Genomic DNA, 13,857 nt, shown 5'->3' on the forward strand with positions numbered 1-13,857 from the left:
TGACACAGCTCCATGCCACACCCTGTGGTCACACAGGACAGAGTGCCCAGAGCAGGCAGGAGAGAGGGCTGGGCCAGACTCCAGAGGGAAGTCAAGGAGAACTAGGCATTTTGCATTACATTTAAGTAGGCTTGGATCCTTCATCCCTTCAGGCAAAACAAAGGCACTGAAGGTTTCTGTGTGGTTGAAAGCCTGGGGGCTGCTCTTAGCATGGCTGTGTGCCTGGGGAGGAGAAAGCTTGCTGAATGAGCAGTGCCCCTGAGAAGCTCTTGTGTTCCACCATAAGAAGTCTGGGCATAACCTAGAGACAAGATGTAGGGAGGAGGGCGGGCATCGAAGCACTCACAAGTTGAACTCCACATTTTAAAATCTGTGCATCCTTCAGCATTTGGAATAATGTCTTTTGACTATTCCAGTCTGCACTGATAGCTCCCATTTCTGACATATTAGAGTAGGCAGCGATCAGAATACTCTACCCATCACTTGATCATATAAATATAGGCTCTCATATCACCCTCGGATAGTTTTAAACATTGCCACTTGTCTCCAGAATTACATATTAAACTTCCTAAAATTAGACAGTTAAAAGTCTCTTGTATTCCTGTAATGAACTGAATTGTCAGAGCCAGAAGCAAACTTCGCAGCCTCTCAGTTCATCCTTGTGTTTCCTGATGAAACTCAAGCCAAGGGGCTTCAGGAACCTGCCCAAGAACCCATGGCCACATGGGTGGCAGAGCATGCCTCTGATGCTATTCAATACCTAGTTCAGTTTTTTGTGTCTTGTTTTGTTTTTTGTTTTTACCAATTTCATTCATTATCAGTTGGTTTCTTGCAGATGGCTCTGACAGAGCCAGGTAGATATAAGTAGAATATTTCTGACTTTGATGTCACCATTCAAACGAAAGCAAATCCAAATCTGAAATATAGTGTGCTTGCCACAAAAGAAAACAGGCTGTGGGTGAATAAAAATGTTGGTGAGAAAGTTCGTCTTCATCACAGTCACCACATTTCTGTCTGCTCATTGCCCGCTGAGCCTCAGGTGTGATGTAGAGAAGAGTACGCATCGTGCTCTGACACACACAAACCACAGCATCAGCCAACGTGGGGGAGCAGATGAAGTGAATCCGTGTGGCTGATGGAGTGTGGAGGCAGCTAGATTTCAGGGGCAATGCTTTGCAAAGGCTGCTAGGCCACAGCATGACAGTTATCTTACTTCCTTGCCTCTTAAATGACATCAGTTGGCTTAATAATACCTTTTCAGGAAGAAAAAGGAAAATAATGAGCATCTCACTTAAAGACATAATTCTATTTTAGAAATGTTAGGTGTGCAAAAGGAAAAGATGTTTATTCCAAAATCAAAGATGTGGCTCACGTATGAGCATCAGGGATGAGACATTTGCTTGTCTGAGGTGCTCAGATGGCCTCACTTCAATACAGAAATAAAAGCCAGTGCATTACTGGTGTTGTCTTGAATAGTCAAAGAAATGTCTCTATAGAGGCAGCTGATTCTATGGCTAAAATTCAACAGGCATGAAACCGAGCCCACATGGTGGCTGTGCCCTGATTTATGCCCTGCGTGGGCAGAGACTCGTTTGTGCCAGAACCACCCCTTTCCCACAGAGTGTGGATGTTAGATCCTGGCTGAAATGATTAAGTGCATGCTGGTTAATTAACTTTATGTGCTGCTGCAGAACACACTGGTAAATCAATGCACCTGTCATTCCAGTCACCTTCAGGCTGAATTCTCAGTGTTCCATTGCTCTCATGATGTCGATTTGTGCATTCCCTAATCCATTGCCATTAAAAGCATTGTTCAACATGGCAACTGCATGGATTATTGCTAAAACTCCAGCTGGCACCAGGAATATAAAATACACAAAGCAGAGGAATTTCACCAAAAGGAGGTCAAGGGTGGCATCACTTCTTAAGGAAGTCCATTTGATTTCAGGGGCTTTGGAGTTAGAGACCTATATGTGGATCTTCATTCTGCACCTTGCCAGCCATTGAACTCTGGGTAAACTGTCCAGTGTCTGTTTTCTCACCTGTAAAATTGTACACTAACCTGAAAAGGACTCTCTACACTTACTACTGCCCAGTAGTAAGTGTACTACTGCTCACACTTACTCACTTTCCCCGTCTCTGAAACAGACATTCCATATCTTCCTCCCTCCACCTCTCCTCTCACTGAAGAGACAGACTCGTTTCTGTTTTCACTAATGGAAAGAAAATGGAACAACCAAAAGAGAAGGTCTATGTCCAACCAGGACCAACTCTGTTGCCTTCTCTGCATCTCTCTCTCCCTGTGAGTAAACTATCCCATTACAAACTAAAGTCAAACCATTTCCTTGTGCACTGTATCCCACCTCTTCTCCTGTACTCCAAGACACCTCTCCAGCATCCCCCCTCTCTCTTATACATCATCAGATTAAGAATATACTGAGGGGCTGGCGCCGTGGCGCACTAGGTTAATCCTCCCCCTGTGGCATCAGCATCCCATATGGGTGCCGGTTCTAGTCCCAGTTGCTCTTCTTCCAGTCCAGCTTTCTGCTGTGGCCCAAGAGGGCAGTGGAAGATGGCCCAAGTTCTTGGGCCCCTGCACTCACATGGGAGACCAGAAGGAGGTACCTGGCTCCTGGCTTCGGATGGGCACAGCTCCAGACATTGCGGCCACTTGGGGAGTGAACCAACGGAAGGAAGACCTTTATCTCTGACTCTCACACACACTGTCTGTAACTCTGCCTGTCAAATAAATAAATAAAATCTTTTAAAAAAAGAATATACTGAAGTAATCTCCCATGTTTAAACAAAACATTAAAAAAAAAAAAAAAAAAAAACACCTCCCTGGATGCTACTACCTCTTCACTAATCCCTTTGGAGCTGTCCAGCTCCAAACAAACTTTCCAGGCTCACGACCTCCACTCACTCCACTCTCTTCCCCCTAGCCATTCTTTCTTAAAAACCTCCTCAACTAGGTTTTCACACCCACCACTTCACATGAAGTTTCCCCGAAGACATTCCCTTTTCCAAATGCAGTGGCCAATGCCTAAAGCTCACATTACTTGGCAATGTTATATAATTATGTGAAACATTCCTGTAGCCTCTTTGGGTCTTCTCCTTCCTCACCATCTTCCCCTTCTTGACTGCCATCGCTCGTCCTCAACTCATCTCCATGTCCTCGAGATAATGGAGCACGGCAGGCTCTGTCCTCAGATGACTTCTCTCCCGTGTCTGCACTCAGTGCCCACGGAGTGCCTCATGGCTGAAAATGCCATCTATATGCTAATGACTTCCAAGTCATTACTCCAGCCTGGACATCTCCCCTGAACCCCAGAATCATATATCCACCCACCTACTGGGTAGCTCCACTTGAATTCCAAATAAGTCTTTCAAACTTAACTAATCTGAAACTCAACTCTTGGTCCCCACCCAACTGCCCATGCCAACTTGCTTCATACCAGGAGTTCATCCTTTAAGTAAATGGTACCTCCACTCACCCAAATGCTCTGGCCAAAGATTTTCAAATCATTTCAATTCCACATCCAATTCTTCAACAAACCCAATCAGTTCTACTTCCAAAACATATGCCAAATGCAACCACATCTTACCATAACTCTTCTAAGAGAAGCCAGAATTATTTCTCATCAGGATTGTTGGAGGAGTCTTTCAAATGGTCTTGTCCTCCTATTATCTGTAACCCACAAGGTGTCTAAAGCGATCCTTTAAAATAGAACCTAGACAGGGCCGCCTGCAGTGCCAGCATCCCATGTGGGTGCCAGTTCAAGTCCTGACTGCTCCACTTCTGATCCAGCTCTCTGCTGTGGCCTGGGAAAGCAGAAGATGGTCCAAGTCCTTGGACCCCTGCACCCACATGGGAGACCTGGAAGAGGCTCCTGGCTCCTGACTTTGAATCAGCTTAGCTCCGGGCTTTGTGGCCATCTGAGGAGTGAATCAGCGGATAGAAGGACCTATCTCTGCCTCTGCCTATCTGTAACTCTGCCTTTCAAATAAATAAATATTTTTTAAAAAATAGAAGCCAGACCCTGTTGCTTCCCTGCCTCAAACCACCACCCCTAGGATTAATTTCAAAATTTGTTCTATGACCTACAAGACATGGCATGAAACTTCCCTTAGCATGTGTGCTCTATCCCTCTCTGCCTCCTCATTCTTCTCCAGACATGCCAAATGCCTGGAGTTTCTCAGACTCACCAGCCTTGCTCTCTGGCTGGGGCATCCACTTCTGGTTTCCCCACTACTTATCACATACTTCTCCAATGGAGCTCACATACTCATCCTCTGTGACCCCCTCAAATATCACCCATCAGAGAAGTCTTCCAGGTCACCTTCTAAGGCCTGCCTCTGCTTTTATTCCCCCTTGTATCCTCATACCTACCCAAAAGTATAGTATATACCTCTTTGATAATATTATTTTCTGCCTCTACTCATTAATCCCTCAATACTGCAGTATCACACAAAATCAAGGACTGTGCCCAGCTCATAGTATTTCCCCAATAACTATTTAATGAATGAATTATTTAATGAACCACAAAAGGTTGCTAGGATGATTACACGAAATAGAGTATATGGTTTCTGGCACATGGTGAGGAACCCAAGAATATCTGTTCCTTTAACCACTGTTACAATAAATGAGATGGAACCGGGCTGTGGCAGTGGCACATGGGAGCTGATCATCTGGTGACAGATGTGCTCATCAGGGTTGGTTTCTCTTTCTGCATTTCTTCCCATCTGGCCTCTGCTCTTCTAGGGATAACTGGAGACAGCACATTTTTTTCAGGTCATTTCTAGGACTTTAACTTGCAGGCATTTTTTTTTTTAATTGTCCACTGGGATAAGAAATGGCCCGTTGACTTCCAGACAAACTCTCCAGCTCTAGAGGCAGGCAGGTGGGCAGACTCTGCCAATGGCCTGACACCATTCCCAGCCGTACACCACCGGGCATCATACTTACACATCACATGCACGCCCCCAGGGAGCGCAGAGCAGCAACAAGATCTGCCTTCCACTCCACATCCATGCCTACTTTCACTGACCACAGGAAGTAGTATTTTCTTCCCCTAGAGGTTCTTCATCCCCTTCTCCCCATCCATCCCCTGAAGACTTGCTGGCAAGGGATTATGCGTGAGATTCCAACACTCGTTGACTCAGATAAGCTGTGTGACCTTAGGCAAGTTAATTAACCTTCCTCAGGTTCCACGTCTCCAGGTGTAACATGTAGACTTTTTTGAATGATTGGGAGGATTAACAGGGATCACCTAGGCCAGTGCCATGGCTCACTAGGCTAATCCTCCACCTGTAGCGCTGGCATTCCAGGTTCTAGTCCCAGTCAGGGCGCTGGATTCTGTCCTGGTTGCCCCTCTTCCAGGCCAGCTCTCTGCTGTGGCCAGGGAGTGCAGTGGAGGATGGCCCAAGTGCTTGGGCCCTGCACCCCATGGGAGACCAGGAGAAGCACCTGGCTCCTGGCTTCGGATCAGCGCAGTGCGCCGGCCACAGCGGCCATTGGAGATTGAACTAATGGAAAAGGAAGACCTTTCTCTCTGTCTCTCTCTCTCTCTCACTGTCCACTCTGTCAAAAAAAAAAGGGGGGGGGGGGAATCACCTAATGATGTGCAAATCCTAGATCCCCAATCCCAACTTCCTGCTCCCACTCACCTTCCCTCCCCACATCATCCTCCATCCATTCAGATCCTACAGAATCTTCAGAGGGCTCCCCCACACATTTCCCTCTGTGACCTTCACAACAGTGCCCGGCTATAACCAGGGTAAGTGTTATTCCATTTCAGACACAACTAGCCAATGTATTGAACATTCCACACTCAGCAGGCAGCAAATGGAACATGAGTTTATTTTTCCCATGTGACGGCACTGGCTTTGATAAACCTCTCTCTCCGAGTTGCACATCCCCTGACAAAATCCTAACAGATTCCTGAACTTCCAGGTGACTTTTACATATTCAGCATATTAAAATTCTGGCTAAAATAAAACCCCAGCCCTGCCTCCTCTTTGAGCCTCCCTTCCTCCAGCACCACTGGCTGTGGCCGGCTCTGTTCTACTCCTCATTGCTTCCAGTCTCCACGTCAAGGGGATTCAGCCTCAGTGGCCAATGATTGATGGTTTCAAAGCCCCCTGTCATGTGGCTATGCTGTGCTCCTGGGGACTCGTGACACAGCTCCCCTAGAACAGTCAGTCTGTTGTAGGATATGCTACAGTGACGATGATTACAAGATCACTCAAGGGTGCTCCCCTAATCCTCTTTTTTTATGGAAGCCCTGGCTCCTCTGGAAGGTTTGAAACAGAAGGCAGAGAGAAAGAGACAAGAGCCTTAGTTTCTGCTTCTCTGGGACCCACTTTCTGGCTGACGGTGCCCCATTGCTGGCCCTGGTTGGGCCTTTCCAGGGGGTCCTGCAGGGCCTCCCCATTCTTTGAGCTCCTGAAATGGAGAGGTGGTGTTACTCAACCACCCAGCTCCAAGTGGGCACAGAAAGACAAAACACCCTGTGCCATATAGGTGGGGAGAACAGCATTGCATCAGTCTTCCACTGCCATGTCCACACATAGATGTGCAACGTAGCCGCTTAGTTGGTGAGTGGGCGAGCTGACAATTTGAGCAGGACGCAGCTGGACTGTTCTGGTCTCCTCTACACTCCTTTATGCCTGCAGGGCAGCAGGGTAGCTCTGGGTCTGGGGTCTCCCTGGAGCGAAGAGGGTTTTCCTGGATGGTGTGTCTCTCCTGATCCCTCAGACTACCTTAGGTTTTTTGGCAGGGTATCTTGGCAGGTTTCTAAATTGCTGTCAGAAATCTCTCAGGCATCTTGAGGCCAGTGCTTGGTACTGACCTGAAACTCTATGCTTCCTTCTATTGGTCAAATCCCTCAATCCAACATGATTCAGGAAGTGAGAAAAACAGGCTCCACTTTTGATGGGAGCAGCTGCAAAATCACATGGCAAAGCAGCATGAATAACGGGGAGGGAAAAAAACTGACTTTTCTGTGTCCTCCCCCAAGCACCAGTGACCACCTTACCTTCCTGGTCTTCTTAGGCAGAAGTTAGGCATTAGGTGGAGGTGGCTGGGCAAAGTGAGAACACATCAACCCGCCTTGTATACTGTGTAGGGAATCTCCCCACACTTCATGGGGGCCTTGATTGGAACAGAATACTGAACACCTTTCTGTCTATAGCTGTGAGCCATAGGCATTCATTTTAGGCAATGGGAATTTCAACACCAAAGAAGCCACGGAAAAGGTGAAGCTGTTCATCAAGTACATGCAGCATCTGTTTTATGTAGGCGGAGGGAAAACTGTGCCATAAGGCTTGGGGACAACAAAGCACAGTAAATATGGGGGACTTTTGAAGGCCACTGTGTCTGGACAGCAGGGCAAGGGGGAGAGTGGTGCAAGCTGTCATGGGATCATCAGAGTCTCCAGGTTCTATCAGTCTCTGGAGCCCACACCAAGGAACTTTCCTTGAAACCTAAGTACAAAGGAAACTTCTTGAAGGATTATAAACAAGAGGCTCACAGGCTCACGCCTGTGTCTCCAAAGGGTCCCCTGGTTCCCCATGAAGACTAGAGTTGAGCTGTAGACCGGACGCAAACCCAGACCTTCCAGAAGCTATTGCTTTTCCAGACCTGTTTTGGTGCCTCTTCATGAGTCCCAGAGGCAAAGGAGAAGAGGTCTAGTTTCCCACGAACAAAAACAAAGGATGATCTTGCAGGAAACACAAGGAAAATCAAGCAGAAAACTCAACACTGGGTCTCACGCTTGCGCGCGCACACACACACACACACACATACACGGCGGGGGAGTGGGGCAGGGAAGAGGGAGGTTGCTAGACCTAAACACACTAGAGTCTATGGTTTGTGTCCTGTAGATAGTTTAGCTGGATTGACTTTAAGTCATACAGTGGCCTCCTTTGCTCTGCTGTGTGCAAAGGCAAGTGGCTGCTAAATGGTTATCAGAAAGAAAGGCCCACGTGTTACAGCCAACCTGTGAGCCCATGAATTCCTACATCATTTCCGCTTATTCAAATTCAATAGGCAAACGGTGTCAGAAGCCCAATGTCGTGAGTGTAATGACAGCGGGAACTTGAGGACGAGCAGGGGCAGAACAGACCCTCGTTCTGAGGGTCTGACTCTGCAGCATGGGGCCCAGGGGGATAATGCTGCATTCCCTCTTCAGTGTGCACTGACACCCCACCACCACCACCACCACCACCACACAGGGACATACAGGAGCCCTCCTGGTACTGAGGGTGTCAGTGGGCACTGTGCAGTACATGGAGCAGACCTCACCCCCACAGCATGAGTCTGCGTGACTGATCGTAAGAGAAACTGTTCTGTCATTGCATTGCAGCTCCAGAAACTAAAACGATCACTTTCTTTCAAGACCAAGAGTTTACGCAGCAAAAGTGCTGACAACTTCTTCCAGCAAACCAACAGCGACATGAAGCTGCCAGCAGACGTGCTGGCCGAGGTCAGCCCCTGCTCCAGCCCACTCCCTGCTCCAGGAAGCCTGACGTCCACGCCCACCAGGGCCAGCCTGCACCCCAGCAGCGGCAAGGCCCATGCCTTTCAGGAGCACATCTTCAAGAAGCCCACTTTCTGTGATGTCTGCAACCACATGATCGTGGGTAAGCCCCCCCTCTGCCCCCTGCTCCAGTACCAGCCCCCAAGGACCAACTCTGAGCCTCAGAGATTCGTGTGCAGGAGGACTGCTCAGGACTGCTTTGGGGACAACATTTGTGAAAAGGGAAGGGAAGCAGGCCAGGGCAGAGGGAGAAGTTGGGTTGGGATATAGCTGTAACCAACACTTCAGCTCATCCCCTAGAGCCCCACAGCCCTTTCAAATCATCTTGCATTGGGGCGGAAGTGTGGGTCTTTGTACACCTGTGTTAATCAGTCTATCCCTGCATATAGGCAACAAATGAGACTCATAAAGTTCATTTCTTCCACAAGAAGCCAACATCTGTCATTCCTGAACTTGGACCTATTTGTGATTTCCAGTACAACTAGGAAGACAGGGTGCTGAAGCCCCCCTCTCCTAACTAGGGCCCAGCCAAGGGATGGGATATTGAACATGGGAGTGGTGTCAGCCCCTCTTGGTCCTCATTTTCTAAAAACCATTGACTACTCTGAAAATTCCAGTGCTTACAATGGAATCGTCTTTTCCTCTCACCCAGGCGACTTCAGACTAGCTGAGTTTGGCTGATCCAGACTCAGCTCCATTGCTGCACCTGCCCTCCAGGCCTTACCTCTTCCTCTTGCCCTGGACCTGGGTGCTAGCCATGCCATGTTTTTCTGGCGATGGCAAATGGGAGCATACAATGCTGAGGGCCTTGGGCTGGAGGTAGCACCTGCAACTTCTGCTGGCATTCCACCAGCTACAGTTAAGTGCGACATGGCCAAGCCTACTGGCCAGGGTTAGAGAAGGGGAAGTCCCTCCACCCCTAGAAACAGAGACTGCAAGTGGCTGGCAAAGGGCAGGGACACAGGGAGCCATGAAGAGTAGGGTCAGCAACCCAGTCTACCATATTGGGTGGTCTCTGTATCCCTAATGTATTTTGTTCGTTCAGTAGATTCTGTGAGGTCTTGAAACCCCCACCCTTCTGCTTTGCTTCATCTGGAAGTGATGCCTGGCTTCACGGGCAGGGGCGTGCCCATCACATTCCATGCTCGGGGCAGGGGCAATGCCTGGTGTTTGTGAATGCCTCGCTTCTGAAGCTGATGTGACCCTTCTAATTTCAACCCAAATTTCACCAGGCCTCTTCAGGGCAGTGCTCCCATAACCCTTTAATAGGTGATGCTGAGTATCTATTTTGAACCTCACTGTGATGAGTGTGAAAAGACAAACAGAGCATGTGTTTTATAAATGAGTAATGAAAATGATTTCACCTCTAAGGAATGTCATAGTCATCACCTTAAAGAGGATTCTAGGTGCACCTCAAGCTCAGCCACACTTCTGAAAGACTGTTTTGAATATCAAAAAATGCTCTGCACTAAAGAGGATCACACTCTGCTTCTGCCAGAACTAAACTGACAGTGTAGATACCTTTTTAACTTAAAAAAGAAGAAATTGTCAACAAGTCACTGCTCTTTTCGAGGATAGAGACAAAGTAAACGACACAGAAAGTTCCTTCTAGGAAAGAGGGAAGGGGTTCAGAGAGAAAGGAGGAGAAGAAGCAGGAGGAAGGGGGGGGGGGGGAGGCGACGCATGCAGCAGGCACTGAGGAAGCTCGCGCTTGCTGACTCAGTCACAGGACTTGCCAGTTCTCTGATAATGGAACAGGACTGACTGCTCCTCTTTCTCTTCCTTCCCCCCAAAACCTCACCTCCTGGCTCCATGGATATCAGCTGAAGGTCAGTTTCCTTCAAGCCCAGATGATCCTTCATCTTCTAGGTCACAGGGAAAGGCCACCTGCTGTTAGCCCTTAGAATGACAGTTCAGTGTTAAAGCCCCCACCCCACCCCCTTTTCCCTTTCAACTGAGAAGCAAGAGTTATGTAATCATGGCCAAGAAAAAATCAAATCTCATTTGTGTGCTATCCATCTGATGAATACAGCTTTAAAAATAAAATCCATCTGGGGCCAGCATCTTTGTACAGTGAGTTAAGCCACTGCCTGTGATGTTGGCATTCCATATAAGCACCAGTTCCCGTTCTGGCTGCTCTGCTTCCAATCCAGCTCCCTGCTAATGCACCTGAAAAAGCTACAGAAGATGGCCCATGTGCTAAGGCCCCTCATGCCACCCACATGGGAGACCCAGAAGGAGTTCCTGGCTCCTGGCTTTGGCCTGGCCCAGCCCCAGCCATTGTGGCAATTTAAGGAATGAGCAAGTAAATAAAAGAAGATTCTCTCTCTCTCTCTCTCTCTCTCTCTCTCTCTCTCTCTCTCTCCCTTGCAAATAAATAAATAAATCTTAGAAATAAAATCAATCTGACATGCTATCTAGGATGTCACGTTGGAGCAGATTCTCAGTTGGTTTCCCAAGGCCTCATATTGTGCCTTGCTGGTGCCTATACCATTCAGCTGGAAAGGTCACCATAAGATCAGTGACCAATGAAAACTAACCAAACGCCACCCTCATTCACCACCTACCCAGCTCTGATTTCCTTAGTTCCCCATTGCCAACTGTTCCCTTGCCTTTGGACTTGACAACCAAACCACCACCACCCCTTCCCACTGACCTGTCTTCCCGGCTCCTCAAGTGAAACAGGCACTGAAGCTCGCCCCACAACCAACCTAAACCTACAGGGCCTTGCTCCTCTTTGCAATCACCTCTTTAGGCTACTTCTCCCCAAAAGACCTGGCCACCTATGCAAGCCAAAGATCATCAACCCAGGTTTTCATGGAGATGTGAGAGAAGTAGGCAGTCAAGTGTACTTGGGAGCTCCAATGTTGAAGGTCCCTACCATAGGGGCAGCAGGACCCATGCCTGAGCCTTGGGCGAAATCTGAACCACCTCTCCTACTGTGTGGATGCGTGCATGTCCTTCACCAGGAAGAGTCACTTCCCTTGCCATCCTTAAGCTTGGACAACGATAGGGGTGGGAGGGCTCATCGTCTCTGTGCTTTGCCTAAATGTACTCCACCTATGGCATTCTATCATTACGTTGAATTGTCTGCGGTGACTCATTTCAAGAAAGCATTGGGTCTGTGTGTGAATCTGCTTCTTAATGAAATTTCTGACTTCGACAAATCAGCATAACTACTCAATATCTGGGTCTACTCTATCAACTAAGGAGACCTTTCCATTCTTCTGTTTGTTGCCAGCTACCTTGTCTCCCAAACCATTTTTAAGTTAACCAAGTGTTTTTAGTTGAAGACCACTTAGCAGGCACAGCGTATTCTGTAACAGATATTTAGCAGAATGGCCGGGTTTCATCACTGAAAATGTCAAGTTTTCTTATAAATTGCTGCCCAAAGAATCAATCTCTCATCACTGTCCAAATGGCAACCACCGCAGAAAATCATAATGGCACTGTCTTACTAAGAATCACTAGATGCCGGGCCTGAGACGGGTGTCTCGTAGAAGTGGCTGACTGAGGGATGCCCTCAGGAGAAGGAGGGTCCTAGAGGCAAGGGTGAGCAGGGAAGGTGCTGAGAAAAGATGTGGGCTCAGCTGGGGTCGCTTCAGACTGATCCACGGAGTAAGCCCACACTGGACAGGGGCCTAGCCGTGTACCTTTCTGTCAGTCAAGCAGTGGCCATAGCTACCCCCAGGCAGTGGAGGTGTGGCACTGCAGGCAAAGAGCATCTCATTTGGCCAAAGACAACTCTCTGGAAAAAATAAAGAGGCAGGTGTGAGCCATCAGCTGCTCACAGTCATAGCACCAACATGGAAATAAGGTGTGGACAAGGCACCGACAGCATCCAGTAGCTCTGTGAACATACTTCAGCTCTACACGATGCAGTATAAAAACGCAAGCTACTAGGAGTGAATTTAAAATGCAGATGGACCTTGGAATGGCTGTACCAATAACATCTTTACCATTATAATGCACACAGTGAGGAAATCCTACATTATGCGAAGGCCAGGACCCTTGGTGTGCTGCTCTTCTTTGACGTTAGTTATTTGTTTCCTGGCCTATTCTGCTCCCATCCTATTGCTCAAAAAAGCCATAAGCCAGTAGCCAAAACTTGAATTGTGTGTGTGTATGTGTGTGTTCACATAAAGACATAAAACTAAAAAGAAAAAGCCATGTTTGATCACTAATGGAGTTGTCTCTTGGTGAGAAAGGCCAAGAGAAATCAAAGGAAATATTAAACAGCAAATGTCAAGTCTGTGTATTCTCAGAATGGAAAATGGAACCCCTGAGGTTCTGTCAATCATTTAAGTGGACAATTGTTATCGGAGCTGTACAGCTTGTAAGTAAGAAAATTCAGATGTTCTCTGAATTGTCTCTCTTTTTTAATTTTAAATAGTTACTTTCCTTTGGGTCCTGGTGTGTTTCCATGTTAACGTGCAGTACCCAGAACTCAATGATTTAGCCAATGGAATTGTTACTCTCTGGGGCCCAGAACTTATCTGCTACTTTTTTACTATAGGACAAAAGTGCAATATAATGCCCAGTCCAACAGGGCAAGTTCCTTTCTATTATTTGTTCATTTAGCACTGTGAGGGAGTCATGGTGATTCCTGGCACAGCATTTCAAGTGAAAGTAAGGAAAATTGGAATAGTCATGGTAAGGTGATGGTGACTCTGTAAGACAAGGAATGTTTGCAGGAAGTTTGGCCTGGAAAAAGACACTGGAGTGCAAGACCAATGTCTTTATTCAATGGATGAGAGAGATCTCATGTGGAAGAGTTTCAACTCTCTAAGGGTCTCCAGTTCACATGGATGGATGAATGATGCTGTGAGGCAGAGCTCGATATTGGCAGAAAGAGCGTCCTAAGGTAATTCCCGAAGTAGGAGCCATGCGTTTGAGGAGGGGAGAGAATGCCTGTTGGAAAAGGCTGGATACTGCAGTCTGCTTGGATGCTCACAGCACATGGAGTCCTGAATCCTACAAATGACTCAGGCGTCCTCAAGTAGAGAACAGGGTCAGTGGGCAGCACAAAGGAACCACAGCAAGGACTTCTCTCTCCTCACATCTACTTTTCCCTAATTCTCTCATGGCTGCTGTTTAAGGCTATTTGACTTGTATCTCTTTTTTTTTTTAATTTTGACAGGCAGAGTTAGACAGTGAGAGAGAGGCAGAGAGAAAGGTCTTCCTTACGTTGGTTCACCCCCCAAATGGCTGCTACGGCCGGCGCTGTGCCGATCCAAAGCCAGGAGCCAGGTGCTTCTCCTGGTCTCCCATGGGGTGCAGGGCCCAAGCACTTGGGCCATCCTCCACTGCCCTCCTG

At 47.7% G+C, this 13,857-nt stretch overlaps 1 protein-coding gene across 1 annotated transcript in view; it reads left to right on the plus strand.

Annotated features, from left to right (window-relative positions):
• STAC (SH3 and cysteine rich domain) overlaps window positions 1-13,857 on the plus strand; it is a 138,771-nt gene that overhangs the window by 54,736 nt on the left and 70,178 nt on the right. Inside the window, exon 2 of the mRNA XM_062179691.1 lies at window positions 8,367-8,643. Within this exon, the coding sequence (XP_062035675.1) occupies window positions 8,367-8,643 (277 nt within the window). The remainder of the gene's footprint in view (window positions 1-8,366; window positions 8,644-13,857) is intronic.

The sequence above is a fragment of the Lepus europaeus genome, chromosome 2 (assembly GCF_033115175.1).
Source record: "Lepus europaeus isolate LE1 chromosome 2, mLepTim1.pri, whole genome shotgun sequence".
NCBI lineage: Eukaryota > Metazoa > Chordata > Mammalia > Lagomorpha > Leporidae > Lepus > Lepus europaeus.